Raw genomic sequence first — 14,165 nt, 5'->3', positions numbered from 1 at the left:
CGGCCCGTCAGGCTCGCCCAAGTGGGATGCCAGGTGGCGCCCCTAGAGGGGGATGGGTACTGTCACGCCTGCTCCCGCTCTCCCTCTCTGCCGCTCGAGGGCACCAGGCTGCCCTTCATTATGCACACCTGTCGCCACCATTACGCGCAGCAGCGCTCATTGGACTGACCTAGACTCTTTCCCTTTGTTGATTACCCCGTCTATAGCTGTCTGCTCCCCCGCTCGATCCCTGCATCAGCATTAAATGTCATTATGTGTTCATGTCCAGACGCTGTCCTGTCCTGTTTCATGCCCATTGTTAATTAAATGTTCACTCCCTGTACCTGCTTCTCGTCTACCAGCGTCAATCCTTACAAAAACCCATTTCAGGAAGCTCCCGGCAAACAGTTATTGTGCCGACGTTGCTTCCAGAGGCAGTATGGAACTCTGTAGTGAGTGTTCCAACCGAGGACAGACAACTTTTACCAGCCACATGCTTCAGCAGTCCCGTTCTGTGAGCTTGTGTGGCCTACCACTTCACGGCTGAGCCATTGTAGCTCCTAGACCTTTCCACTTCGCAATAACAGCACTTACAATTGACTGGGGCAGTTCTAGCAGGGCAGAAATTTGACGAACTGACTTGTTGGAAGGGTGACATTCTATGACAGTGTCACGTTGAAAGTGACTGAGCTCTTCAGTAAGGCCATTCTACTGCAAGTGTTTGTCTATGGAGATTTCATGGCTGTGTGCTAGATTTTATACACCTGTCAGCAACGGTGTGGCTGAAATAGCCAAATCCACAAATTTGAAGGGCTGACCATATACTTTTGTATATATAGTGTATGTAGGAATAAATTCCTTTGTAATCTTTTTTCTTACTGAGTGTTTATGAACCTACCTCAATATGAAAGCGGCTCCTTTAGCTCCCACCACCATATCAGCCAGTCCGTCTGAGTTCAGATCCCCAGCAGAGTGCACCGAAACCCCAAAGAACTGCAGCCCTCTACCCGCTCTCCCGCTCCCTCCCTGGATCCTCTGGATGTAGGGAGAGAGTAAGGGGGGAGAGAGAGAGACAGTGTGAGAGAGATAGTGAGGTCCTCCTATCCAAACTATCCTCCCTTAATGTGTCCACTGAAGTCATTAGTTGGATGTATTCCTATCTGACAAACAGAAGTCAAAGGGTTTGTTTGGTGGACACTCAGTCAGACTCTCTTTACTATAACATTGTGGTCCCACAAGGGTCAATATTAGGCCCCCTTCTGTTTACAATCTATATAAATTATCTCACACTTGCTTGCCCAAAAGCTAACATGCAGATGTATGCAGGCGATACAGTTATTCATGTACACTCAAAAATACACAGCTATAGTATATGTTTCTAAATGGATGACTGATTCTTGCCTGCATTTAAATATCGACAGGACTGTTTGTATGTACATCTCTGAGAAATCCATTGATTCTTCTCAACAAGCTGTTCTTGTTAATTGGGAGAATCTGAAAGTTGTGTCTAACTTCAGGTATCTCGGCGTCATTTTGGACTCCAACTTGACATTTAAGAAACATGTGAAGGTGGTGTTTAACACGGTTAAGTTTGGATGATCCAACTTTAGGTTGATCAGACCTTTCCTTCCTCTGGAGGCCCTGCCTCCTGCATGCTATGGTCTTCTTACATCTGAGATATTGTCTCACATGCTGGTCACAAGCAGGAGCTACTACTCTGAAACCCATTGAATCACTCTACAAACAAACCAAACAGTTACCACCATTGTCACATCATTCACAAACATAATGTATTTAGTCTGGATAGCTTTAAGCAGTGTGTAGATGCAAGCCTTGCCTTTAAGATCCTGTATGGTCTCCACCCCTATGCCGGCAAATCATGCTCAAGGAAAGCACCGCCAAGATAACAAGGGCACAGTGAAATTGGTCAATTGGCCTTCTCTGTTAGAGCTACAAGATACTGAAATGCAATGCCCATGGACTTTAGAGACTGCACTGATTATTGTATTTTTTAAATTTAAATTGAAAGCATGGCTCAAATCTATGCAAACCTGTACACATGAGTTATCTGTGGTTCCTCATATGTAAGACAACAGTTGATGATAGTGTTGTTGTCGTTAGAATGATATATTATTAGATGTAATGTATTTGTATTTTGTATTGTTTTAGTGAGTATTTGTATAGTAGCTGTGCAAAGGCCCTTACCTGCCCAGGGACTAAGGGTGCAAATTAGCTTTTGGCATGGATGTTGCATTATTGTAATATTGATGTTGATTAACGTGCATTGACCCCTATAAATAAATAAATTGCAACGAAGATGCAATATTTAACCTGTTATGGATAGGGGGCAGTATTTTCACGGCCGGATAAAAAACGTACCCGATTTAATCTGATTATTACTCCTGCCCAGAAACTAGAATATGCATATAATTATTAGCTTTGGATAGCAAACACTCCAAAGTTTCTAAAACTGTTTGAATGGTGTCTGTGAGTATAACAGAACTCATTTGGCAGGCCAAAACCTGAGAAGATTCCAAACAGGAAGCGCCCTCTCTGACCATTTCTCGGCCTTCTTGATCATCTCTAACCAAAACAGGGGATCTCTGCTGTAACGTGATACTTCCTACGGCTCCCATGGGCTCTAAGAAGGCGGCATAAAGCTGAATGGTGGCTTTGCAGGCCCTGGCTGAAAAACATTAGCGCATTTTGATAGTGGTCGATCAGAGAACAGAGACTGGAGGTGCGTACACAAGGCGACCCCATGTTTTTATTCTTTCGTCTTTGAACGTAAACAACGACTCCCGGTCGGAATATTATCTCTTTTTTACGAGAAAAATAGCATAAAAATTGATTTTAAACAGCGGTTGACATGCTTCGAAGTACGGTAATGGAATATTTAGATTTATTTGTCACGAAATGCATCGGGCGCGTAACCCTTCGTCACCCTTGGATAGTGTCTTGAACGCACGAACAAAACGCCGCTATTTGGATATAACTATGGATTATTTTGAACCAAACCAAGATTTGTTATTGAAGTAGAAGTCCTGGGAGTGCATTCTGATGAAGAACAGCAAAGGTAATCAAACTTTTCTAATAGTAAATCGGTGTTTGGTGAGGGTCAAACTTGGTGGGTGTCAAAATAGCTAGCCGTGATGGCTGGGCTATCTACTCAGAATATTGCAAAATGTGCTTTCACCGAAAAGCTATTTTAAAATCGGACATAGCGAGTGCATAAAGGAGTTCTGTATCTATAATTCTTAAAATAATTATGTTTTTTGTGAACGTTTATCGTGAGTAATTTAGTAAATTCACCGGAAGTGTTCGGTGGGAATGCTAGTTCTGAACGTCACATGCTAATGTAAAAAGCTGGTTTTTGATATAAATATGAACTTGATTGAACAGACATGCATGTATTGTATAACATAATGTCCTAGGCGTGTCATCTGATGAAGATCAAAGGTTAGTGCTGCATTTAGCTGTGGTTTTGTTTTTTGTGACATTATATGCTAGCTTGAAAAATGGGTGTCTGATTATTTCTGGCTGGGTACTCTGCTGACATAATGTTTTGCTTTCGCTGTAAAGCCTTTTTGAAAATCGGACAGTGTGGTTAGATAAAGGAGAGTCTTGTCTTTAAAATGATGTAAAATAGTCATATGTTTGAAAAATGGAAGTTTTGGGATTTTTGAGGAATTTGTAATTCGCGCCACACCTATCATTGGATATTGGAGCAGGTGTTCCGCTAGCGGAACGTCTAGATGTAAGAGGTTTACAGGGATTTCTTAACACGCTACTAATGGGAGATTACACGGAGCTCAAAGCTAAAATAACCGTGGTTGCAATGAAAAGAACAGCGCAATAAACTAGTACACCAGCTGATCTGACACTGTTACAGTGTCAAGCCAGCTTGATACTAGACAGTGGAAATGGCATGGAAAATGGTGTAACCTGTCAGGAACAGCAAAATCGAAATAGGAAAACGATAAATGGAAGAATATGACATTTTACAACTGAAATAAAAGGATTCAACTGGAAATGCAGCCCATGTCAATTACAATGATTTAGTTAACACTTTTAATTGCAGACAATTACTTAGCCAAATTATAGCTGAATTATTCCTACATTAAGGCTACCCTTCTGCAAAAAGAAAGCTATTGAAGACCAATGTAAATGTGGAATATGGAACGCAGCAACATGTGTGACTGGCTGCATCACCGCTTGGTATGGCAAATGCACCGACCGCAAAACGCTACAGAGGGTATATCACTGGGGCCTAACTCCCTACCATCCTGGACCTCTATATCAGGTTGTGTGAGAGGAAGGCCCAAAAAATTGCCGAAGACTCCAGCCATAGACTGCTCACTCTACTATCGTTCAGCAAACGATACCGGAAAATTGTCTCTCAGACCAAAAGGCTCTAAGACAGCTTCTACCCCCAAGCCATAAGACTGTGATAATGGCGGCGGACAATTGGTTATATAGATGGTATATTCCATTTGTACATAACGTTTCTGCCATCATTTCTTAAGTCCGAAAATAGCTTCTGAACATCAGAACAGCGATTACTCACCTCAAACTGGACGAGGATTTGTTCTTTAATCAGTCAAACATGAAGGATATACTGCTCCTCCCAGACCTGGCCCAAATCCCCATCATTCGTACAAAGAGGAGTCGCCAATACAGAGGTCGAAGAGCCGGATGACTTGCGAGACTGCGTCGGCGAGTGGATAATCTGCCTTTACCCTTCGTTCTACTGGCGAACGCACTTGAAAATAAACTGGATGAGCTCCGTTCAAGACTATCCCATCAACGGGAAGTTAAAAACTGTAATATCCTATGTAATAAAACAACACAACGCACATAAAAGCTTCATAATTCCTAAAAGTCATGTTAACTGGCTGATATTGTCTCATAGCACAAAACATAAAAGATCTCATAAGCCTGTGTTAACCTCAGGCCTTATTTTCTTTCCCCATTCATTTTGCTCATAGGAATGGCTGAATGAACCAGATATAACTCATTTATGTTTTTTAGGACTACAAGCTGGCTAGCTCTATACATTAATAGGTCAGTTTAAATTCTATAATGTAAATTCTATTACGTAAGTCTATCAACTTTCAATAAGTGAAAGAGAGTCTGTTAATGAATTATCACTGATCAATGATTTGGAGGAAACCAAACCACAGTCGTTCTTCTCCCAGCATGTCACATTTTCTCCCCTTTGGTAAGCTACTGTTTAGGCCTATACTACTGTAAATATGAATCTGACACCTGGAATATAAAGCAACCCTGTATATTATAAGCTATTCTGTTTGAGAATTTTCTAGACAAATCTCTATAGCAATAAAGAGCAGAAGATGTCTAAACTGATGCAAAAAGGCACATAGCTAAGTGCAGTCACGCTATCCGGAAGGCCAAAGTTAGTTACTTTAAGGAGCAGTTCTCTCTCTGTGGGTCTAACCCCAAGAAGTTCTGGAAAATGGTTAAAGACCTGGAGAACAAACCCTCCTCCTCACAGCTTCCCATGTCCCTTAAAGTTGATGATGTGGTTGTTACTGACAAGAAGCACATGGTGGAGCTCTTTAATCATCAAGTCAGGATTCCTATTTGACTCAGCCATGCCTCCTTGCCCGTCCAACATTTCCTCATCTCCCACCCCTTCTAATGCGACTATCCCGATGCTTCTCCCTCTTTTTCCCCTGCCCCTCTACAAAGTTTCTCCCTGCAGGTGGTCACTGAGTCCGAGGTGCTAAAGGAGCTCCTTAAACTTGATCCCCAAAAACCATCTGGGTCAGATGGTTTAGACCCTTTCTTATCTACGTTTGCTGCTTCCTATCATTGCCAAGCCTGTCTCTCCTTTCTGGGGAGGTTCCCATTGCTTGGAAGGCAGCCCCTGTTCATCCTTTATTTAAAAGGGGGAGATCAAGCTGATCCTAACTGTTATAGGCCTATTTCTATTTTTCCCTGTTTATCAAAAGTGTTGGAAAAACTTGTCAATAATCAATTGACTGGCTTTCTTGATGTTTATAGTATTCTCTTGGGAACGCAATCTGGTTTCTGCTCAGGTTATGGATGTGTCACTGCAACCTTAAAGGTCCTCAATGATGTCACCATTGCCAATGATTCTGTGCAATATTGTGCTGCTTTTTTATTGACTTGGCCAAAGGTTTTGATACGGTAGACCATTCCATTCTTGTGGGCCGGCTAAGGAGTATTGTTGTCTCTGAGGGCTTTTTGGCCTGGTTTGCTAACTACCTCTCTCAAAGAGTGCAGTGTATAAAGTCAGAAAATCTGCTGTCTCAGCCACTGCCTGTCACCAAAGGAATACCCCAAGGCTCGATCCTAGGCCCCACGCTCTTCTCAATTTACATCAACAACATAGCTCAGGCAGTAGGAAGCGCTCTCATCCATTTATATGCAGATGATACAGTCTTACACTCAGCTGGCCCCTCCCCAAATGTTGTGTTAAATGCTCTACAACAAAGCTTGAAACTGGTCATCTCTGTATACCCGTCGCAAGACCCACAGGTTGATGCTTATTTATTAAACCCTCTTAGGCCTCACTCCCCCCTATCGGAGATATCTACTGCAGCCCTCATCCTCCACATACAACACCCGTTCTGCCAGTCACATTCTGATAAAGGTCCCCAAAGCACACACATCCCTGGGTCGCTCCTCTTTTCAGTTCGCTGCAGCTAGCGACTGGAATGAGCTGCAACAAACACTCAAACTGGACAGTTTATATCAATCTCTTCATTCAAAGACTCAATCATTGACACTCTTACTGACAGTTGTGGTTGCTTTGTGTGATGTATTGTTGTCTCTACCTTCTTGCCCTTTGTGCTGTTGACTGTGCCCAATAAAGTTTGTACCATGTTTTGTGCTGCTACCATGTTGTGTTATCATGTGTTGCTACCTTGCTATGTTGTTGTCTTAGGTCTCTCTTTATGTAGTGTTGTGATTTTCTCTCTTGTCTTGATGTGTGTTTTGTCCTATATTTATATTTTATTTATATTTTTAATCCCAGCCCCCGTCCCCGCAGGAGGCCTTTTGCCTTTTGGTAGGCCGTCATTGTAAATAAGAATTTGTTCTTAACTGACTTGCCTAGTTAATTAATTAATTTATTTAACCTTTATTTATGTACAATACGAAGAATGACTAGGCAACTTTTAGATTTACACTTTTTCCCTCTATAGTATTTGCTTTACATTTTATTTATTTGCTTTACATGCATGCTCCTTTGTAGCCCCCCATGCCAGTTTCTTTAGAGAGTGTAAAATATTTGCCTTCTCAATCATGAACATTATAAAGAAAACTTTGGCCTGTTGTAAACACCCATGCGTAAAGATCAACCCTGTCCAGACCTGTTTGAATAAATGCGTTATGCCATTCGGAGATGAGTTTTGTAGCCTACTCTATAACTTAACCTGTTTCAGTTTCTACTGTGTTCATAAGTGTCATTTGTATTTATACTGTGCATTAATTTTATTTTGTACACATATCCAGATACTCAGCTCGTTTGTGTGCTGACTTTTTTAAGGATGGGAGAGATTCTCTGAATATTTATTATTGGGACAGCAGCCTTATACACCCAGTCTTAAATCGTTGGACAACAAAAGTATGTTGTAATGATGAGAGTATAAACTATTGACTATAAAAGTGTGCTGTTTTCTGTCGATTTATAGACGGGTGAGCTGACAATGTCACAAAAACGATGCACACGCTTCAATGGGGCAGATGTCCGTGGGCTGGTTTAAGTGGTAAACCAAAAGCAACCAACTGTAAACGAAAGCCCGAGGAGTGAAGTCAGGGGAGGTGCATCTGTAACAGCCAGAAGTCAGACACTAATGTGGTTTTCCAACAGCAAGGCTCAGAACAACATGGCAGTGTTGCCATTGTTAATAAAAGTTTTTCTTTACAATGTCGAAATGAACATGTCTCTAACCGTCATTTCACACACACTCACAAAAAAATGTGTGTACATTGTACAATCAATGAGAGACCCTCAAATATCACATTCATTTGTATATATCCATCATATTAATTGAGGCAAAGTTGGTTCCTGTTTAAGTCAAGTCCCTGGTTGGTAAAAAAACACCTAATGATTGCTTGACGATAGAGCCTCCCACAATGCAGGCGATGGCTGCAGGATGAAGTTGGTAAAGAGTAACTGCAGGAACTGGCAGTCGACTGCAAAACATCATGACTTTTGATCACATGATTTTTGTAAAGGTCATGCAGTCGACATGTAGACGCAAGTAGAACAATTTATATCCCCATAATGCAGCACACTTTGAAAGGCGGTGACCAAAGATGGTCGGATAATTGGGAGTCTAATCCTGGAACAGGTGTGCTCACTTCAGTACCATGGACAGCGGCACTGGGTGCAGCCAAAGACAGCACCACAGCTCTGCTCACTCAAACACCTGTGCAGGATTACTAATCAGCACACCTGCAAGGCATTCCCTAATCAACTGACTGGCACAAGCGTGCAGGCTGGAAGTCACTCAAGTGGAGTCTCTCTCTCTCTCACACAACGCAAAGTTGTCCTGGACCAGTTTATGAGAGGCCTTCCCTATGATCTGCACAAAGCAGCTAGTGGAAATGGGAAATGTTGGAGGCCTCTGTTACAGGGCCATTTCGGTGATGCCCAACTGAGGAACCAAAACCTCGCAAGTGCCCTCAGAAGGGTCCAGGAGGTGGTTGGTAAAGCCCTAGGAGACCAGCCTTTGGTGACTCGTTACTTTTCCGTTCGTCAAGGGCTACTCTACTGGGTTACAGAAGTAGGTGAAGACCCACGTTACTGTCAGCGGTGTTCCACCTGTCACCGGACTGCCCCAGTAGGGCATACTCAAGCTCCTCTCATTCTGCTACCCATCATTGAGACCCCATTACCCCCTGGGTGATGCCCAGTGTGTGCAAGCATATGCACAAGGCACAAAGAGTACAACAATGGTCTTACGACCGCCCAGCGCAAGCATGTGAGATCAACCCTGGTGACCATGTGCTCCTCCTTCTCCCTACCACAGAAAGCAAGTTCCTCACCAGGTGGAAGGGGCCCTATGAAGACATCAAAAGCTGAACACTGTATGCTGTAAACACTTGGTTTGTTATTTTAACTAAACATAACCAATCTTTGTTAAACATAAATACCGAACTTGTTTTGCATGGATTCCAGGACGCAGTTAGCTTTTAACAGATAGGTCCACTATTTCTTGTCCCAGAATCCCACTTAACTGACAGGTTAAAGTCTGCTTGAAAGAGCTGCTAACCTAGCTAAGCTGCTAGCCACCAAGCTAACGAAACTAGTCACATGAGTTTTGTAATGGAGCCCTCTTTGTCTAGAGAAGTAAATTTAACGGTTCCAGCGCAGTAGGAGCTGTATCTACTATGCTTTGTTTCAGGACAAACTGGATCACTCAGAGTTCCAATGTGGCAATTGTTTGCTTGCCGAGGATTAAAGGCTTGAGGTGGCTTCCTTGATCCCGCAGGTCGCTAGCCTACGTAAGAAACATTTTCTGTGCCGGTGGCTGGGCGGCGCTCGCGCTTGTTGGATGCATCTCCGCTTTGTCGTTATCCGACTGGCCGGTGTTGCCTGGAGTTTGTTTTCTAGGGGAGCCATCTCCTGCCTTTCCTCCCCCGTCTGATAGCGGGGTCGCAGGAGCACAGCAAGAGGAGCATGGCAATCAATGATGGTCGTATGTCACGAGCCGTGGAAGCCGAAGACAGTGGCCTCCCACAAAGCAATCTACACTCCCAACGAGAGGCCTGGAGCGGATACAAACAACGAATAGTTTCCCCACACTGGAGCCTGATCTTCCTGCACCTTTGTCGCTGGAGATACTTCTGTCTGCAAACGCTGTGCCTACTCCTTCCCCTACGATTTCGAAGTCGACGTCAGCAACCTTCCTTCCCTGCTCTGGATCAAGCGGGGCTTCTCCATCTGTCGGAGGCCTGCACCAGGCACCGGGAGCTACGGGCTCAAGTTATCCTGCCTCTCGCCCGTCCTTAAAGGGTTCTCCGAATCCTGTGAAGCATGGGAGTGGGCGGATTTCCTCATCCTTCTCGCCAGCCGTGATTTTGGGCAGCTCCATGGTAAGAAATGTGACTGTTCCTGGTGCAAAAACAATGTCCTATCCTGGAGCTCGAGTAAATTCTATTACTAAGCTGCTCCCGAATGTACTTCGCCAGGATATGGACATTGATTCTATCGTAGTCCTTGTGGGTTTTAATTATATTATGAAGGGCAGCTCTGAACAGTTTAAATTGGATTTCAAAGTGCTGATTGACTCTCTACCAGACAATAACAAAAGACCCATCATATCTGGCCCTGTGCCTTCTCTGAATCGTGGCATTGAACGGTTTAACAGGATTCTTTCTCTTCACAACTGGCTATGTGATTATTGCAGCTCAATGGGTGTAACTTTTGTTGACAATTTCGATACCTTTTGAAAGCAAAACACGTTTTATAAGGAGGATGGGATCCATCCAAGTCATTTGGGTTCCTGGATGCTTTTGCAGCATTTATAAGGCTGCGTTGAGACAATGACTTATCAATGACCCAAACCCAGCTCAGTTAATCCCTACCATTGTATCGCTGAGACACAATGTAAGTAAACTAATTTATGTCCCTCTTACTGCCCTCAATGCCTCTGCTGATCCTATCGCTATTGTATGCAGCAATCATGTGCCTTTGAACCAGATTTGTGACCCGTTTCAGGAAACTAGGCATATGTCGCGGGTCACTACCTCACAGGAGAGCCGTTTGAACATAAAATTTGATTATTTTTAGCAAAATGCATTTTTTGGCAGAAATGCCTTCTCGAATATGTGAACTTTCATGTGCCTTAATAACAAATGTGTATGCCATCTGTAAATACGAATACAATTGTTAAATTGCGAGCCGAGTTGGTTTATCCAAAGAAAAAGCCAGCAACCCTCCCACTAGCCATGATTGGCTGAGATAATGAGTGGGCTGGACATGCCGAGAGATGAGTTTGGATTGGTCTGCCATATAGCACAAATCCGTCTATTTGAGCTGGTCAGTACGTCTAGGGAATCCTAACTAACGCTGCTCTTTTTAAAATGTATTGTGTATTAAAACTCCTGTTAGCTAGCTAACATTGAACCTGGTTGGTTAGCTACCTGCAGATTCATGCAGGGTAGTAACATCATGAGTTGTGATTATGGTTCATTGTTTAGCTAGCTGGCTTGCTAGCTAACGTTACGTCATGAGTGGTGATTATGGTTAATTGTTTACGTAGCTAGCTACATATCTTAACAAAAGACTCTGCAAGTAACCATTTTGGGTACGTTTGTAAATTCAGTCTGGCCATCTACTCGGATTTCAGAGCACTCTTGCCAGAGAGCGCAGAATAACTGATGATTTACGAATGCTCAACACTTGTTGAATATGGCCGGTGTCAGTAAACTCATCGGCCAGAGCGTCCGGTGTGCGCTCTGAACGTGAAAAGCTCTGAATTTACGAACGGACAATCTGACAGCACAGTTGCAGTCACCAAAACTCTGGATAACATAACAACCTAACCAGCTCTGCTTGGGAAAGTAATGCTCAGTGAGCTGTTCGCTTTCACTTAGATGTCTGGAAGTAGCTAAAAAGTTAGCTTGGGTGCTTGACTGCTGCTGTTAGTACATTCGGATCAACCCTTAAAGAGATGGGTGGGGCTAAAGCTTACGAGGGTGTGAACAATGCTGAATGGGTGTAGACAAAGAAGGGCTCTCCAATAGTAGTACCAAAACATTCAAAGACACTTTTCTCAAAAGTGAGTTTAGAAGTTAATCAACTTTCAAAGCAAAATTACTTTCCCATTGTTCCTCAACTGTAGTGTATGGTATACCATTTTGTAGCTCTGAGTCTCTACTTTTATCCAATGTAAAAAAACACAATTTCAAATTTTGCTCCATAAGATCGATTTGAGCTGGTCGGTCACATTTGTGCTGTTAGCACTGAGGCGGTGTCCCCTGGTAGGAAGTCCACTGTGTGCAGCTCACCCTGCACTAACATAAATAACATGCAAATATCTACTTCAGCTAAGCTTCCCAGTAAAGCAATGAAAACAAGCAAGCATTCCAGAAAAGTGCTCAAAATAGCCCACATTAACATATCTTGTGCCTATGAAACATTGGAGACTAAATATAGTTACAATTTTGTCAACAATCGAAGCCAACCCTGTCTATTTTGCCCCATAGTTGTGCATGCATAGGTTTTGTTGGAAAACAACCAACCCATCTATACAGCACAGGCGGTTGGTGGAACCTTAATTGGGGAAGATACGCTCGTGGTAATGGCTAGAGTGGAATGGTATCAAATACAACACATGGTTTCCATGTGTTTTATTACCATATGTAGACTCAACAAATTTTGATCAGATAGTGATATTTTTTTATTTTAAATGTATTTTACCTTTTTATTTAACTAGGCAAGTCAGTTAAGAACAAATTCTTATTTTCAATGATAGCCTAGGATCACTGGGTTAACTGCCTTGTTCAGGGGCAGAATGACAGATTTTTACCTTGTTAGCTCGGGGATTCGATCTTGCAACCTTTCGGTTACTAGTCCAACGCTCTAACCACTAGGATACCTGCCGCCCTAATCAATTGGTGGCCTATAGTGGTTGCAATTGAGATCAGCTGTGCGGGTGATTTTAGAGAGTATTACTGGTATAACAAAAGATCAGCTGGTGATAATCTAGTGGCCATCGATGGTTGCAATTGTCCCTGTGTGTTATGGGGGATGCAGTGTTTAGAACAGAATAATATAACAGAATGAAAGTCAGGTTGAGACAAAAACCAATATACAAAATACATACAAGCTTTTAGCTTATTTCAGAATGTTTAGACAGAAACAAAGAGGGCTGTCTATTTAGTACTGACCTGGCTGTATTTGGCCTGGATGCCCCAAGGGCGTCCCAGGAAGATGTAAACACTCCCATGTCCTCTGTCCTCCAGTGGGGCTCCTACAGCCAGCTCCGGCAACCCGTCCCCATTCAGGTCTGGACAGGGGGACAGAGAAGTCCCAAACTGACCATGGACGTTCCCCTGGACTCCACGCAGGGTGAGGGAGCAGTTGGGTGCCTAGAATGGAATCAAATCGAATTCAGGTAGGCATCCGCGCTTCAGCAAACAAAGGAGGTAGGATGGGTGATCAATAACAGTAATACAGTGATACGGCTTACACAATATAAATGGCCCAATTGATTGAATTGGCAGCAGTAGTGTGGCTGAGCAGGTCTAACACAATTTGATACAGTTTCAAACTAACTATGACCAAAAAAACAGTGAAATGACTCATGATAATACAAATTACAAGGAACTGATATACAGTGCATTCAGAAAGTATTGACTTTTTCCACATTTTGTTACGTTACAGCCTTATTCTAAAATTGATTTTTATTTTTAAATTCCCTCATCAATCTACACACAATACCCCTAATGACAAAAGTAAAATAGTTTTTTAGAAATCTAGGCAGATTTATTAAAAAAAAGCGGAAATATCACATTTACATAAGTATTCAGACCTTTTACACAGTACTTTGTTGTAGCACTTTTGACATCGGTTACAGCCTCGAGTCTTCTTGGGTATGACGCTACAAGCTTGGCACACCTGTATTTGGGGAGTTTCTCCCATTCTTCTCTGCAGATCATCTCAAGCTCTGTCAGGTTGGATGGGGAGCACCGCTGCACAGCTATTTTCAGGTCTGTCCAGAGATGTTTGATCGGGTTCAAGTTTAGCCGGGCCACTTAAGGAAATTCAAAGACTTCTCTCAAAGCCAGTCATGCGTTGTCTTGGCTGTGTGCTTAGGGTCGTTGTCCTGTTGGAAGGTGAACCTTCTGAGGTCCTGAGTGCTCTGGAACAGGTTTTCATCAAGGATCTCTGTACTTTGCTCCGTTCATCTTTCTCTCGATCGTGACTAGTCAGGACTGGCTTCCGTCTGGCCACTCTACCATAAAGGCCTGATTTGTGAAGTGCTGCAGAGATGATTGTCCTTCAGAAGGTTCTCCCATCTCCACAAAGGAACTCTGTCAGAGTGACCATTGGGTTCTTGGTCACCTCTCTGACCAAGGCCCTTCTCCCCCGATTGCTCAGTTTGGCCGGGTGGCCAGCTCTAGGAAGAGTCTTGGTGGTTCCAAACTTCTTCCATTTAAGAATGATGGAAGCCACTGTGTTC

General features: G+C 43.1%; 1 protein-coding gene across 3 annotated transcripts in view; it reads right to left on the bottom strand.

The window, feature by feature from the left end:
* The window catches only part of LOC115155020 (integrin alpha-X), a 58,970-nt gene that overhangs the window by 30,912 nt on the left and 13,893 nt on the right, over window positions 1–14,165 (bottom strand). For all 3 annotated transcript variants that reach the window (XM_029701804.1, XM_029701803.1, XM_029701805.1), the window contains 2 exons: window positions 12,871–13,071; window positions 878–1,014 (listed from right to left, as the gene is read on the bottom strand). In XM_029701804.1, coding sequence (XP_029557664.1) covers window positions 878–1,014; window positions 12,871–13,071 — 338 coding nt within the window. The remainder of the gene's footprint in view (window positions 1–877; window positions 1,015–12,870; window positions 13,072–14,165) is intronic.

Source organism: Salmo trutta, chromosome 19 (genome assembly GCF_901001165.1).
Source record: "Salmo trutta chromosome 19, fSalTru1.1, whole genome shotgun sequence".
Classification (NCBI taxonomy): Eukaryota; Metazoa; Chordata; class Actinopteri; order Salmoniformes; family Salmonidae; genus Salmo; species Salmo trutta.
Note: the sequence above shows the minus strand (reverse complement) of the source record. Positions and strands in the feature narration are given on the sequence as shown.